The sequence below is a fragment of the Chiloscyllium plagiosum genome, chromosome 24 (assembly GCF_004010195.1).
Source record: "Chiloscyllium plagiosum isolate BGI_BamShark_2017 chromosome 24, ASM401019v2, whole genome shotgun sequence".
Taxonomy (NCBI): Eukaryota; Metazoa; Chordata; class Chondrichthyes; order Orectolobiformes; family Hemiscylliidae; genus Chiloscyllium; species Chiloscyllium plagiosum.
In genome coordinates this window covers 30,430,397-30,443,197 of record NC_057733.1, presented here as the reverse complement: position 1 = coordinate 30,443,197, position 12,801 = coordinate 30,430,397, and the positions used below count along the sequence as shown (strand labels likewise).

The window sequence follows — 12,801 nt, the reverse complement described above, 5'->3', positions numbered from 1 at the left end:
CTTATTTTGATAATTTTGGTCACAGAAAAAGCTTCCACATGAAAATTCTATTAATATTTCATACCTTCACAGTTGGAGAAAAATGACAATCCAAAACTCTTAAGAAATATGGAATTTTAAAAAAATATTAAGTCCCCTTATGCATTTTCAAACATAAAGATTTCCAGTGCAAAGATCTAAATGCAATCAACAAATAATTTAACTTCAAAGCATTAACTGCCAGCTACATTAAACTAAGTGCCTTTGCTTATAACATGCTTACCATGAATAAGAAGCTATGAAATAATCTATATGAGCGTGTGGTGAACTTCATAAATAAAAAGAGATGGAAGTAGACACAGGTAAGTGATTCAGAAATGGTATGGGTCAGTGATAATGGACTGCAAGAACCCAGGCACAGTGTTTCAGGCACTTAGCATTGGACCAGAATCACTTCTCAGAACAAACTGAAAGCCTGCAGTGCTATTGTGAAAATCAGAAGACCTCGTCTATTAGAAGCAAATTTTACTGTTTCCAAGATTATTGAAACGTACTAAAGCGGCATTTGTAGTCATTACTGTACAATACAAACTATTACATCTGCTGTGCTAACCATGCTCAGAGTTGAACAAGCTACAGCATATTGGGATCACATTGAATGAAATGGAAATATTTGCAAAATCTTTGGCATTCCAGTTTTAAAGAAGAAAGGAGAGACAGCTTGAAAATGGAGAATTGTGATGACAGTACTTGAAAAGTATTAGAAGTTGCAATTATTTTTTTGTGATGGTGAACAGATTGTTTCATACATATAGTGAACAGTATTAATACTTTTCAACTTCGTAAGTCCATCTCCAGAGAGTTATAGCGATGTACATCATGAAAACAGACCCCTCAGTCCAACTCATTCATGCTGATCAGATATCCTAGATAAATTTAGTCCCGTATGCCAGCATTTGGCCCATATCCCCTTAAACCCTTCCTATTCATAAAATCATTCAGATGTCTTTTAAATGTTGTAAGTATACCAGCCTCCACCACTTCCTATGGCAGCTCATTCCACCATTTGCATGAAAACGTTGCTCCTTAGGTCCCTTTTAAATTTTACCCCTCTCACATTAATCCTATGCCCTCTAGTTTTGGACTCCCCCATCCCAGGGAAAAGACCTTGTCTGTTTACCCTATTCATGCACCATTTGATTTTTATAAACCTCTAAAAGGTTTAGGGAAAATAGCCCCAGCCTATTCAGCCCCTACCTATAAGCTCAAACCCTCTTTACAACCTTTCTTAAATAGTAGCACAATGTTAGCCAACCTCCAGTCTTCCAACACTTCACTTGTGGCTGTCAATAATACAACTATCTCAGCAAGGGACCCTGCAATCACTTCCCTAGCTTCCCACAGAGTTCTAGGGTACACCTGATCAGGTCCTGGGGAGTAATCGACTTTTATACCTTTTAAGCCATCCAATTCCAATACTTTGAAGCAACTATGATGATTTAATTTGCTTGTTCTCTCTGAGGTTTTACAAGTACTTAGCAGTTCCCATCTGCATTAGTATTCATGCCAACAAAAATAGCAGCTCTCATATCAGCAGTTGTAACAATTTTTTTTATTCATTCAGGAGAATACTAGCTGGAATACCAATTATTGCCCTTGAAAATATGGTGATGAACTGCCTTTTTAAACTGTTGCAGCCCATCTGGTATACCGACAATGCTGCTGCAGAGGGTGCGTCAGAACTTTGATCCAGTGACACTGAAGGAACAGCATTATATTTACAAGTTAGGATGGGGTGGGGAGGGAGGGTGAGAGGGTTAGGGGTCAGGTGTAGGGGAACTTACAGATGGTGGTGTTCTCACGTACCTGCTGCCCTTGCTTTTCAAGATGGTAGTGGTCGTGGGTTTAGAAGGTGCTACCTAAGGAGCGATGGCAAACTTCTACAGTACATCTTATAATTGGTACATACTGCTGCTGTTGAGTTTTGGTGGCAGAGGGTTTGAATGTTTGTCAATGATGTGCCAGTCAAGCAGGCTGCTTTGACCTTGGTTGTGTCAAGTTTCTTGAGTGTTAGAGCTGCACCCATCCCAGCAGGTGGGGAGTATTCCATCACATTCCTGACTTGTGCCCTGTAAACTGGCTTTGGGGAGTCAGGAGGGGAGTTACCCACTGCAGGATTCCCAGCCTCCAACCTTCTCTTGTAACCACAGAATTTTGGTGACTAGTCCCATTCAGTTTCCAGACAATGCTAACCCCAAGTTGTTGATAATGAGGGATTCAGCAATGGCAATGCCACTAAATGTTGAAGTTGGTCATTGCCTCACAGTTGTGCAGTGTGAATGTTACTTGTCATTTGTTAGCCCAAGCATGCATATTTTCCAGGTCTTGCTGTAGCTCAACACTGACTGCTTTGGTATCTAAGGAGTCACAAATGGTGGAGAAAGTTGTGCTATTATCAGCAAATGTCTCCATTCCTGACCTTTTGAAGGAACTCTTGTAGTGACCGAGATGTCTGACCTCCAGCAATCACAACCACTTTCTTTGTGCTGGATATGACTCCATCCAGTGGGGAACTTTCTCCAAGTTCCTACTGATTCCAGCTTTGCTGGAGCTGCTTGATACTGCCTTGGTGTCAAGGTTCCGCTCATTGATTCAGACTTGAATCAGGCTGTGATGAGGTCAGAAGCTGAGTGGCCCTTGCAGGTCCTAAGCTAGGCATTAGTGAACAGGTTAATGCTAAGCAAGTGCTGCTTGATGGCACTATTGATGACCACTTTCCTGTTGACTGAGAGCAGATTGATGAGGTGGTAACTGGCTAGGTTGGATTTCTCCTGCCTTTTGTGTAGAGGACATACCTAGGCACTTTTCCACAATGCCGATAGATGCCACTGTTTTATCCATACTGGAGCAACTCAGCTGGGGTCACGACTAGTTCTGGAGCCAGGTCTCAGTATCACTGCAAGAATATTTTTCTAGCCTCTGACATTCTCTTGTTACCACTGAAGTTTGGTGACCAACTCCATTCAGTTTCCAGTTAATGGTAATCCCAGGTTTGTAGCTTTGCAGAATCCAATGCCTTTAGCTGATTTGTGATATCATGTGAAGGGAATTGAATTGGCTGAAGACTTGCATCTGTGATGCTGGGGGCTTTGGGAGGAGGGCAACGTGAATTGTTTACTTGACACTGATGCTTGAAGGTTGTTGCAAATGTTTCAACATTATTAATTGTGGGTCTCACATAATTGAGGTTGCAGATAATTTTGGAGCATCCTCCTCCACTAAGATCCTTAATTGTTCACCACCATTCATGACTGGATGCAGAAAGACTGTAGAGATTAAATCCGATCTGTTAGTTGTGGAATTGCTTAGCTCTGTCTATCACTTGCTGCATATTCTGTTTGATACACAATGAATCTTGCCCTGTGGCTTCACCAGGCTAACACTTTATTTTTAGGACCATTCATGTGTTTCCAGGCATGATCTTCAGCACTCATCAGTGAACTAGGGTTTATCTCTCCATTCCAGATTGTTGTGAATATCTACTCACAATTTGTATCCACATAACTTGAATAGAAATATAAATTATTCATATGGATTACAGAATCAAAGAGTTATGTTGAAGGTAAAACATAAGTAGTTTTAACTTCTGTTTGGGAACGTTCAAATGCATGCGGTGTTGTCATGGAAATGGACTGTCGATGATGTTTAATTTATCTGGGTATTTCAAATTGAAGACACCTGCAGATTTGATTTGGTACAGATTGCAGCTCATTGAATTGGGAGAACCAAAGGAAAGTAGCATTAGTCAGGTCTGTATTTACACAGAGAAAATAGTACCTTCACTGTTCACTGTGTAGAATATGAAAGATTGTTTGTGATAAGTTTGGAATTTAAGAGGAGACAAGGAGCTGGAAGATTTTCCTAGCTTTAAGTTAGAAGAAAAAATCTACAGTGGTCCTGTTGGAATGTTGGAAAGCATTTAGCAAAGTAAGTTTGGAAGGCTTCTCCCAACCAGGACAGTAGCCGAGGAACTGACGGCCATGAGATATTTAAAGGAGAGGTTGCTGTACCACATAGCCAGCAACTAATGAAAATATCTCCACAAATCTGTGGTGTGAGAAAGCCAGAAGACCGAGGAGAATTTAAGAACATTCCTGAGAGCCCTTGCATGTCTTTGGGTTGGTTCCAGAAGAAGTGAATGAATCTTGAAGATTATAATAACATGTAAGTGAAGTACTGGAGGGTTGGCTGCTTTGTCAAAAAGGGCAGAATCTTACAGGGATCTGAACAACTTAGGCAATGGCCTGAAATCTGGGATAATCCAGGTGAGAAGTCCAGCGAGGCCATTCTTGACATAGGAAGCAACTAGCTGCATTTTCCAACAGAGTTCTAAACACTGAGGTGAGATTCTTGCTCAGCAAGTTGCCTATTAAAGGGGCTTTTTGCTTAGTGTCAGCCTCATTAACTGTAGATCTCAGTTTTGTTAATATGCAGCTACTCTCCTATCATTCACTGTGAGGAAGCGAGACACTGAGAATTGTCAACATGAAAGGCTGTGCTGTACCTGGTGACTCCAGCATCACCCCTTTGACCTTCAGCCCTCTATCTTGGCACTTGGCACTAATATCTCAGGCCACGTTTCACCAGCCTCCTGCATCCCATATCCATAAATGTTGGCATTGGGCACTTGCCAACATATCTGCATCATGGTACATCTCCAATCCACATGGACCAGCCTGCTGCACTGTCATGCTGCACGTCAGGCCATATTGACAACTATCACTGCAATGCTGCTGCAAGGACATGGTGCATGTTGGGAGAAGCACTCAGCTCAAAGACTGAAATCTCACGGTTGCTCGCTTGGCTGTCTTGGTTCTCACTCAACCTGTGGCTACCTGGATATTCACAGCATTCCCTTTCTTGCCTTTATTGTGCATTGTCTTCTCAGCTAGAGCTACCAGGTTCACAGTCCTTCTGTTTCACCGTGCTGTTTAGTGCAAAGCCTGGAAGCTTATCACGGTTGTCAGTAGTCCTCAAAGGAGACACTATTTGTTCCAGGTTGGGTCCTGGTTCAATAAGTCAAGGACACTCTCCGATTCAGTCCAGGGATTTAGATAGAATAATTTGGCCACTCGTGATGGTCAGGCTCAGGATCCTTTCCTCACAGGGGGTGAGGAGCTGAATGCCATGCACCCAACCACCCATCTTGGCTCTTTTTGCCCTATTGTGGGCTGCTTCCCTGGAAATTAGAGAAGTGGTGGTATTAAGGGTGATGAAAGTGGGACCCACAGCTGTGAATGCTGATGCAAGTGGGGGCTAGCTGGTGAGGTGTCCCACACAAAGGAATCGGCAGCACAGGTGCCAAACAAGGTTAGCAGTGTGGGGAGTGGCGTTGAGAGCAAATGAGGAAGCATGTTATATATGACAGGGAGAAAGATGGAGCATGAGCCTGGGTATGTTCTTTGCCATTGCCTTACAAAACTGACAGCAATTTCAGCAGTTTCTATGCATACACTTAAACACAGCAATCCAGAAGTTGCAGCCAGTGATTCTGTGTGCTTCCATACGGTGTGCTGTTGAAGAGTGCATAGATGGTAATCCATTGAAATCCCTGAACCAACAAGAAATTGCCCTTTTACACTATGATATTGCTGTCAAAAAAGATTTGCTTTGACAAAGAGATGCAATTCATTTTTAAACAATTTCTAAATCCAAACTAATTCTGAGTGACCTCTCTGGCCTTGGAAAACTAATGTTGTGTTTGTGTAATATTAAAGTTTTTGACTCTGGATAAAAATCCAGTGTTCTTATATAAAAATATTACTTGATACTTCAACTTCTAATGAGTATATCCCAATCTATATTTTGCTATCATTCACTGTTTATAAATTTTACAATCAATGCATTTTACTTCTTGCTTGTTGTCTATGAGTGATAAGCTACTTAGCCTAATTATGCCATTATTATTTTTGAATGCCTGGAGATCCTCTTAACTTGATGCCAGAATCAAATTAACCCCATGCAAGGTGAAATCCACACCACCGAGATCTCTAATTCTCTATGGGTCAGAGGAGAACACTGTTGTTCCACAGCTGACCACAAACTTGGGCTATTGTAAACTAGAGCACGAGAGAGAAAGCATTTTGATTGTAATCTTACAATAGTCCTGTAATTAAGTATAGTTTTCTTGTTATCAATACCGATCCACTTTTGATTCATGTAGTACATTACACTGGTCTCAGTTCAGCAATTGTACTAATCTATCATTAATGCCAAAAATACTTTTGTATACTGTTCCAGAAGTCTCCAGTGCTGTGTGACAGCAAAGGATACAGCCAAAGCTCCAATACATTTCTATCGTTTATGCTTCTAGCCAAACCTTGCAGATGAATTCCCCTGGGATTCATTTAATATCAGAGTTTATTAATCAGTCTAAAAGTGAATGCAAAACCAATGGAAATGAGTAACAAAGAACATCAAACTAAAGATGGTTTAGAACCAATGCAAGAGTATATTCTTTGTACTAAAAGCTTTTAAAATATCTCCAACACTCTTCCACCTCAGTAATGTTGGTGGCTGAGGTAGTTGCTCTTACATTTTTGCTTAGAAAACAAGGCACCGGGCATATCAACTGTCCCCAACACAGGAAGATTGAGTGAGATTATGTTAACTATTATGTCTGAAATAACATCACCTATGAGAAAAGCACAAAACGCCTGTGCCCTATTTTCATAAAACATATTGTTCTTCTTCTTGACCTTGATACCCTCCTTATGAGCATCAAAAGCAAAAACTGAGTGAAACTTTATGCTTAGAATTTTCATATTTCCTGTGCTTCAATCTCAAGAATAAGCACAATTCCTTGGGGGAAATTAGTGCTCTTATACAATTAAAATCATTTTACTTAGCGATTGAATGGATTTAATTGGCAATGTGACTTATCAGCTATAGAGTTTTACACAATGTTGACCTTAAATACTACACCAGTCAAGACCAATGAGGAGCACCAAAACATAGCATTGTGATTCCTTTTCAAAATGGAGGCATCTGTTCAAGGGAATATACTTCAGTATGGAAGGGTGGAAGGAAGGAAATGGAAAAAGCACACAGACTAATCAATAGAAAATGATGAAGTAGACATTTAAAGTAGGGAAAAGAAAAAGAATTGGACCTGCACCTCTATTTTACGACCTTCTACGATTGTTCCATTTAATTTCTCCCGTGCCCTGTCCGCGTCAGCACTGGTTTCAAAAGTTACGAAACCAAATCCCTGCATGCAGGTAAGAGAAAAGGAAAAGAGAGACATGCATATGATTATACAGGGAATAAGACAGTCTTCTGAAATGTTTCAGTATACCAGCTGGAACATCAAGGTAGCAAAGTCATTCTACGAGGCCACAGAGCAAATAGACCCAAGAATGTGAAATGGAAAGTATGCTGAGAGGAAAAGATATTGTTGCTATTGAAAACACATAAGTAGATTATTTACATTTCTGTTATGATAATGGGATAGCTAACTCGGACCCTGAATAGCTTGCTCGGATCCTGAATCTTGAAAGTCTACCACCAATAAAATTGGATAAACAAAGTGGTCCATCTCCAGCTAAGTAAAGTAGGGAGCATTGGCAACTAGAAGGGACTAACCTCGGTGAGACCACTTTAATTTCTTAAAGTTCAAGCTATTCCCAGTGAGGTTCCTTTTTACTCTGTTTTTGGAACAAAAAGCTAGTATGATAAATTGTAAATGTAGGAAAATAATTTACAGATTTTTGTTTTGTGCTAATATACAATGACATTAGGTTTTGGATATTTGATGGAAGGAGGACAAACACAATGCTCCTTGATCTGATAGTTCCTGATACCAGCTCCTTTCCTTTAATTGTGACTTTATAAAATTAGGCAAAATGTATCAACAACCCTGCAAGTTAGTTCGTCCTGAATAATCATACTGATGCTGGCCTTTTATTTTGCAGTGAACATAATAAAAGGTCGTTAGATGTCGAAAGGTCTTAACAAAGAATAGTTGTAACATGTTTTATAGTTTTTAATCCACGCTACATCATATATGACAATAGCCATGGTCAAACATAAACCCAAAATGTTAGATTTTGATTTATCTTGTAGTGGTTGTACTAGATGTAAACAGGAATGCTACTTGCCTCCCATTCTTTAATGCACATTCAACAACCCTAGTGCAGCAAGTAATTTTAACTTTATGCATGAGCTAAAGGAAAGTTCTGAGAGATGACAGTCTAGCAGATAATGCCTCAAACAGTGTGTAAAGCCTACCTGCTGGTCTTGTGTGTGCAGCTGTACAGTGTCATGTGATTTTTGACAAAAATATAGAGCTTTAGTTTCAACACAAACAATTGTGGTATCACTCGTGTCATAATCTTGTTGAAAACTGACAGCTGCTGACAAATCTCCACAGTTGTTGGGAGTCTGGCATTGAAGTGGATATTATTATTGAGACCACTAGTCTGTGTGGATCTAGACATAAATTATGTGCAGTCAGCTAAACACAACTACAATATTGGATGACTAGAGTAGATATTGGCTTTTCAGTTCTCAAAGAATTCCAACAGTGAAAAGGAAATCCATGTATTCTTGAGGAGTCTCACTTTATGCCAGCATCTTTCCACACCTTCCCCTCTCCCCCCTCCCCCACCCCACCCCACCCCGCTCCCGCTCCCCAGTTCAGAGCTGGATCTGCAACATGTTGGAGTCAGGGTGAGGTTTCGTAGGGAGTGCTTCCCAAACATATTCCTGTTTGGAGGTTTGGAAACTGTGGTGATGCCTTGGGCGAGGGCAGTAGCGCGAGAGCGAGGGGAGTATGGGTGAGAGAGAACAGGAGCCCGTTGCAGACGGACTGACATCTCGCCAACTCACAGCCTTTCCCATCCCCGTGGGGAAGGCCTGCCTTAAGAGATATGGTTCATATGGTCAATGTGTAGATGGAAGCAAGGGGTTGGCACGATTAGTCACACCCGCCACTGCTGCACTCTGCTCTCAGGATAGCCTACTGACACACTGTGGGCAGACCAGGAGTGGGCCTAGCCCCCCACAATCCCCCAACCCCTCCGAAACATCCCCTCCCCCACCCCAGCACTGCCACTTGCTTTTCCTAGTGTAGGTCAAATATGATTACCTACTGAATGGTTATAACAGGGAAAAGTTTGAAAACTGTAGAGTAGAGAAAGGTTGCGAAGATGACAATCATTTTCAATAGAGTTATTGATTGGTCTCCTTATCTTTAAGGTATTATGCCATTTGGCCATCCCACCTGACTGATTTGGTTACTACTAACATTTCATCTATATAATTAGCTACCTTATGTTTACTGGCATCACCAAGAAAAGGGATGATATGGTTTGTTATTATCTGTGTCAAGTCTGTGCTGAAGGCAGGAAACAGGATGTTGCCAAATACGTTGACAAAGACTCTGTGAAGTCAATACAATACAAAGACAAATGAACTTGGAACTGGCGTCTAATTGGAAAGTAAAATATTTAGTTCAGGACATGACCTCTCGTCTTCTGGATGTTTTGATGTTTTAAAAGATCCTAAAAATGGGAAGGGCTGATGTTTTCACTTGGCATTCCAAATAGGGAGAATTGCTTCATTTTCAGTGATTAAAACATTCATCCTGTATTACTGCAAATTACTGTTGATACAGTAGTTTGTGATGGCTGAACCACTGAACATGAAGTGACTTTTATTTCCTGTAGCTTTCATGAGTTTCCATTTATCGATAGAACAGGTAACAGTTGGTAGTTATTAAGGCAGGAGTTAGAACCCTTACTCTGGGATCACAACTTGCTGCTTTTCAAATATTCAAGGACATTTCCTCTGACGAGTGCTGTTGAAAATAATGGATTGGAATCAGGACTATAAAGAAGTTCAAGCAGATCATGGCATTTGTGCCATTGAGCCTGTAGAGTCTTTTGGGTATTTTAAAAACAAATGATCAGAGTTGGATGATTGCTACACATCAATAGAACACAGCTTATAGAATAGTGAAATGAGAAAATATGATGGAACAATTCAGCATTATCCACAGATGTGGGTCAAGTAATGCTGATGTTTGGACAGGAATTGTTCTGCCATCTGTACTAAGGATTGAGACTCAACGATAGCACTTTCTTTCATAGAGAAGGAGCTATTCAGCTTGATCCACTTAACAAATGGAATTATCTGATAAAATGTATTATACACTCGTGCACCTGATTACAAACTTGCCTGATCATTATTTTTGGGGGGGTTTTGGCTCATAAAGCTGTAACATCAACATTATATAAATTTGACATGTCAGGATTTTTAATTTGGTAATTATAGCAACAGTATCCTGCATGCCATTCCTTACAGAGTAAGAAGACCTGTTTGCTATTACTCATATAACATGAGAGATCAGATGACATCTTTCGACATCAGTAGAATTTCTGCACATGTGAAAACAATCAGTCCAATGAATTGAAATGTAGTAGACAAATTATGACTTCTAGTAGCCAAGAGCTACTGTACATTTTCAAGTCTCAAGGTGATTCCAAGTCTTATGACAGACAAAAAAATACACAGAACATTTTATAGGACTTACATCGATAGGGAGAAGAGAATACAAATAGCACCTTAAATTTTCCTGAAATTAGGTTTAGCTAATATCTTTCAATCATTCATTCCACAAATTATAACATTTGCATCTTATGAGATTAAAGGGGTCTGTATTCTTTTGCAAAATAAATTGCTTAAACAACTTTAACCCTTCAAATACTGGGGCAACCTTTTTACCACATTTCAAACCTTTTTTTACTTTGAAAATACATCTAGATCTACATCTCATCTTTTACAATGTTAATTTAGTTATTCAGCTTTAAACCTTAAATGTCTGATTATCATCTTCTGGTGCAAAGTGGCATGGCTTGCTGCTTTTGCACCAATGTGAAAAGTAAGAGTTTACAGAGGAATTATTTTTCCCCAGAAAGATATTTTGATGTCACTTAGTTCAATATGAAAATGAAAATTAAATTTTGTATCAAAGTTATTAAATGTTTAAAAGAAAAATTATAAAAATGATAAATATTTCAAGGAATTGCAAATGATTTAGCAGATTTTTTAAAAAACTCAAACTAATTTTCTTTCTGCAGGGAAGGGAAATGTAGTGGTAGATCTGTGGAAGTGTTAACATTATACAGGGAAATTGGTGGTCTATAGGAGGATTGTAACAGTGCATCCACAAAGCTATATCTAAAAATATCAATTGATCACATTTTAAACCCCTGTTTTCTGTCCATCTTGCTGTCCTTACAAGTTTGTACAACTGCTACATTGAATGTTCAAAACATTAGTTGTGCAACAAGTAGGATGCAAAATAACAGTACCTTATTTAGCTACAGGTTACATACCTCCTGTATTTTGAAACTATTCTGAAGAAGTTGTCTTTAAACATTGGTGTTAAAACAAACACTTCAGCATGTCAGCTAAAGTGGTTGCTTTCAAATACTGTGGAAGGATATCCGCAGCAGACGCAAAGTCACCTTATGCTCATCTAAGATACATTAACGACATGCTGTCATTTATTCCAAATTACTCTGTCTTAGAATAGATGTGGGTTGATAAAGAACATATGGATCTTTTTAAGCATATGGGAAAGTGACACTCAGCGAACAAAACTACCATATTTTCAATTCTTCACTAGATAACATAATGCACCATGATTAGCAGAAGATATAGCCGACATTTACAAATGTTCAGATTGATTTTGGAATATCTATAAAATAATTTATAGTTAATTGTGATCAATTAGCACAACATTGATGCAACTATAAATTGAGGGTATTTTTAATTAAAGTTGTCATTTACCAGTCATTATCTCAAGTCTAGCATTTGAATGGCTAAAAGTTGTTCAATCACATGGCACAGCCTTTATTTCCTCTTCACAAAATGGACTGGCTCTGAAGTGTACAGATGCTTGGGCTTTATTATACATGCCTCATTGTTAAAATTGAAAGTTGGTTCCTCAGATATTTGGCAATATTGTTTTAGAACTGATAACAACACAATGAAAAAATTAAGACATACATGGAGGGACATTTGGCAAGAGTCCTGTCCTGCTGGTCGAAGGATTTCACGGTAATGATGTCGTGAAAATGTCAAAATATTGGCAATAACAATTGTTGTAGAGAAAGGAATGTATTAGAAGTTAGTTGTAGATATATACTTATAACTGAAGAAGTTATAGTAGTATTGCAATAGTGGTAATGTAGAAATATTATTTGGATAAATAATCTAATGTTGTGGAGATAACAGCCATAACAGTCATTGTTTCCAGTACGCAGACCACAAAATTCAACTTTCTGATCCCAGAGAAAGAATAAGCCAGTGACTAGGATTTGGAAAATTGGATTTAGCAGTGAAAATACTAATAGTTACTGTTTTTCTGGAATTAATAATAAACAGTGCTAATATAGAAATGTTTAACCTCAAACAGGCGTTTTCCTTATAATGCTGTACCCCTCTCCAACAGTGAGGTGGCAACTGGATGGTAGATCAATAGCACTTATTTTCTTATGCTCCAGCCTCTCCATTTCTCTTGTCCCTACTACTGGTGTTAGTCTGAAGTTAGTCTAATGATCATGCAAACACCATGTCCAGCTCCCGCCTGCAAGAATGTTTTGCACTTTTAATCCTCTAAAACTACTCTTTTGCATATTAACCCAGAAAACCTTCTGTTTCAAATGCTGACCTGTTAAACCTACCATTTCACACACTAATCTTTTAAACCTGTTGTTTAATGCATTAATCCTCTAACCCGCTGTTTCACTCATT

The 12,801-nt window shown here is 39.2% G+C and overlaps 1 protein-coding gene across 15 annotated transcripts in view; it reads right to left on the bottom strand.

Annotated features, from left to right (window-relative positions):
• The window catches only part of rbfox3a (RNA binding fox-1 homolog 3a), a 1,786,123-nt gene that overhangs the window by 367,987 nt on the left and 1,405,335 nt on the right, over window positions 1-12,801 (bottom strand). For all 15 annotated transcript variants that reach the window (XR_006315228.1, XM_043714674.1, XM_043714673.1 and 12 more), the window contains one exon: window positions 7,157-7,249. Coding sequence is in view for 14 of the 15 variants with exons in the window: in XM_043714674.1 (XP_043570609.1) it covers window positions 7,157-7,249 (93 nt within the window). In the remaining variant the exon portion in view is untranslated. The remainder of the gene's footprint in view (window positions 1-7,156; window positions 7,250-12,801) is intronic.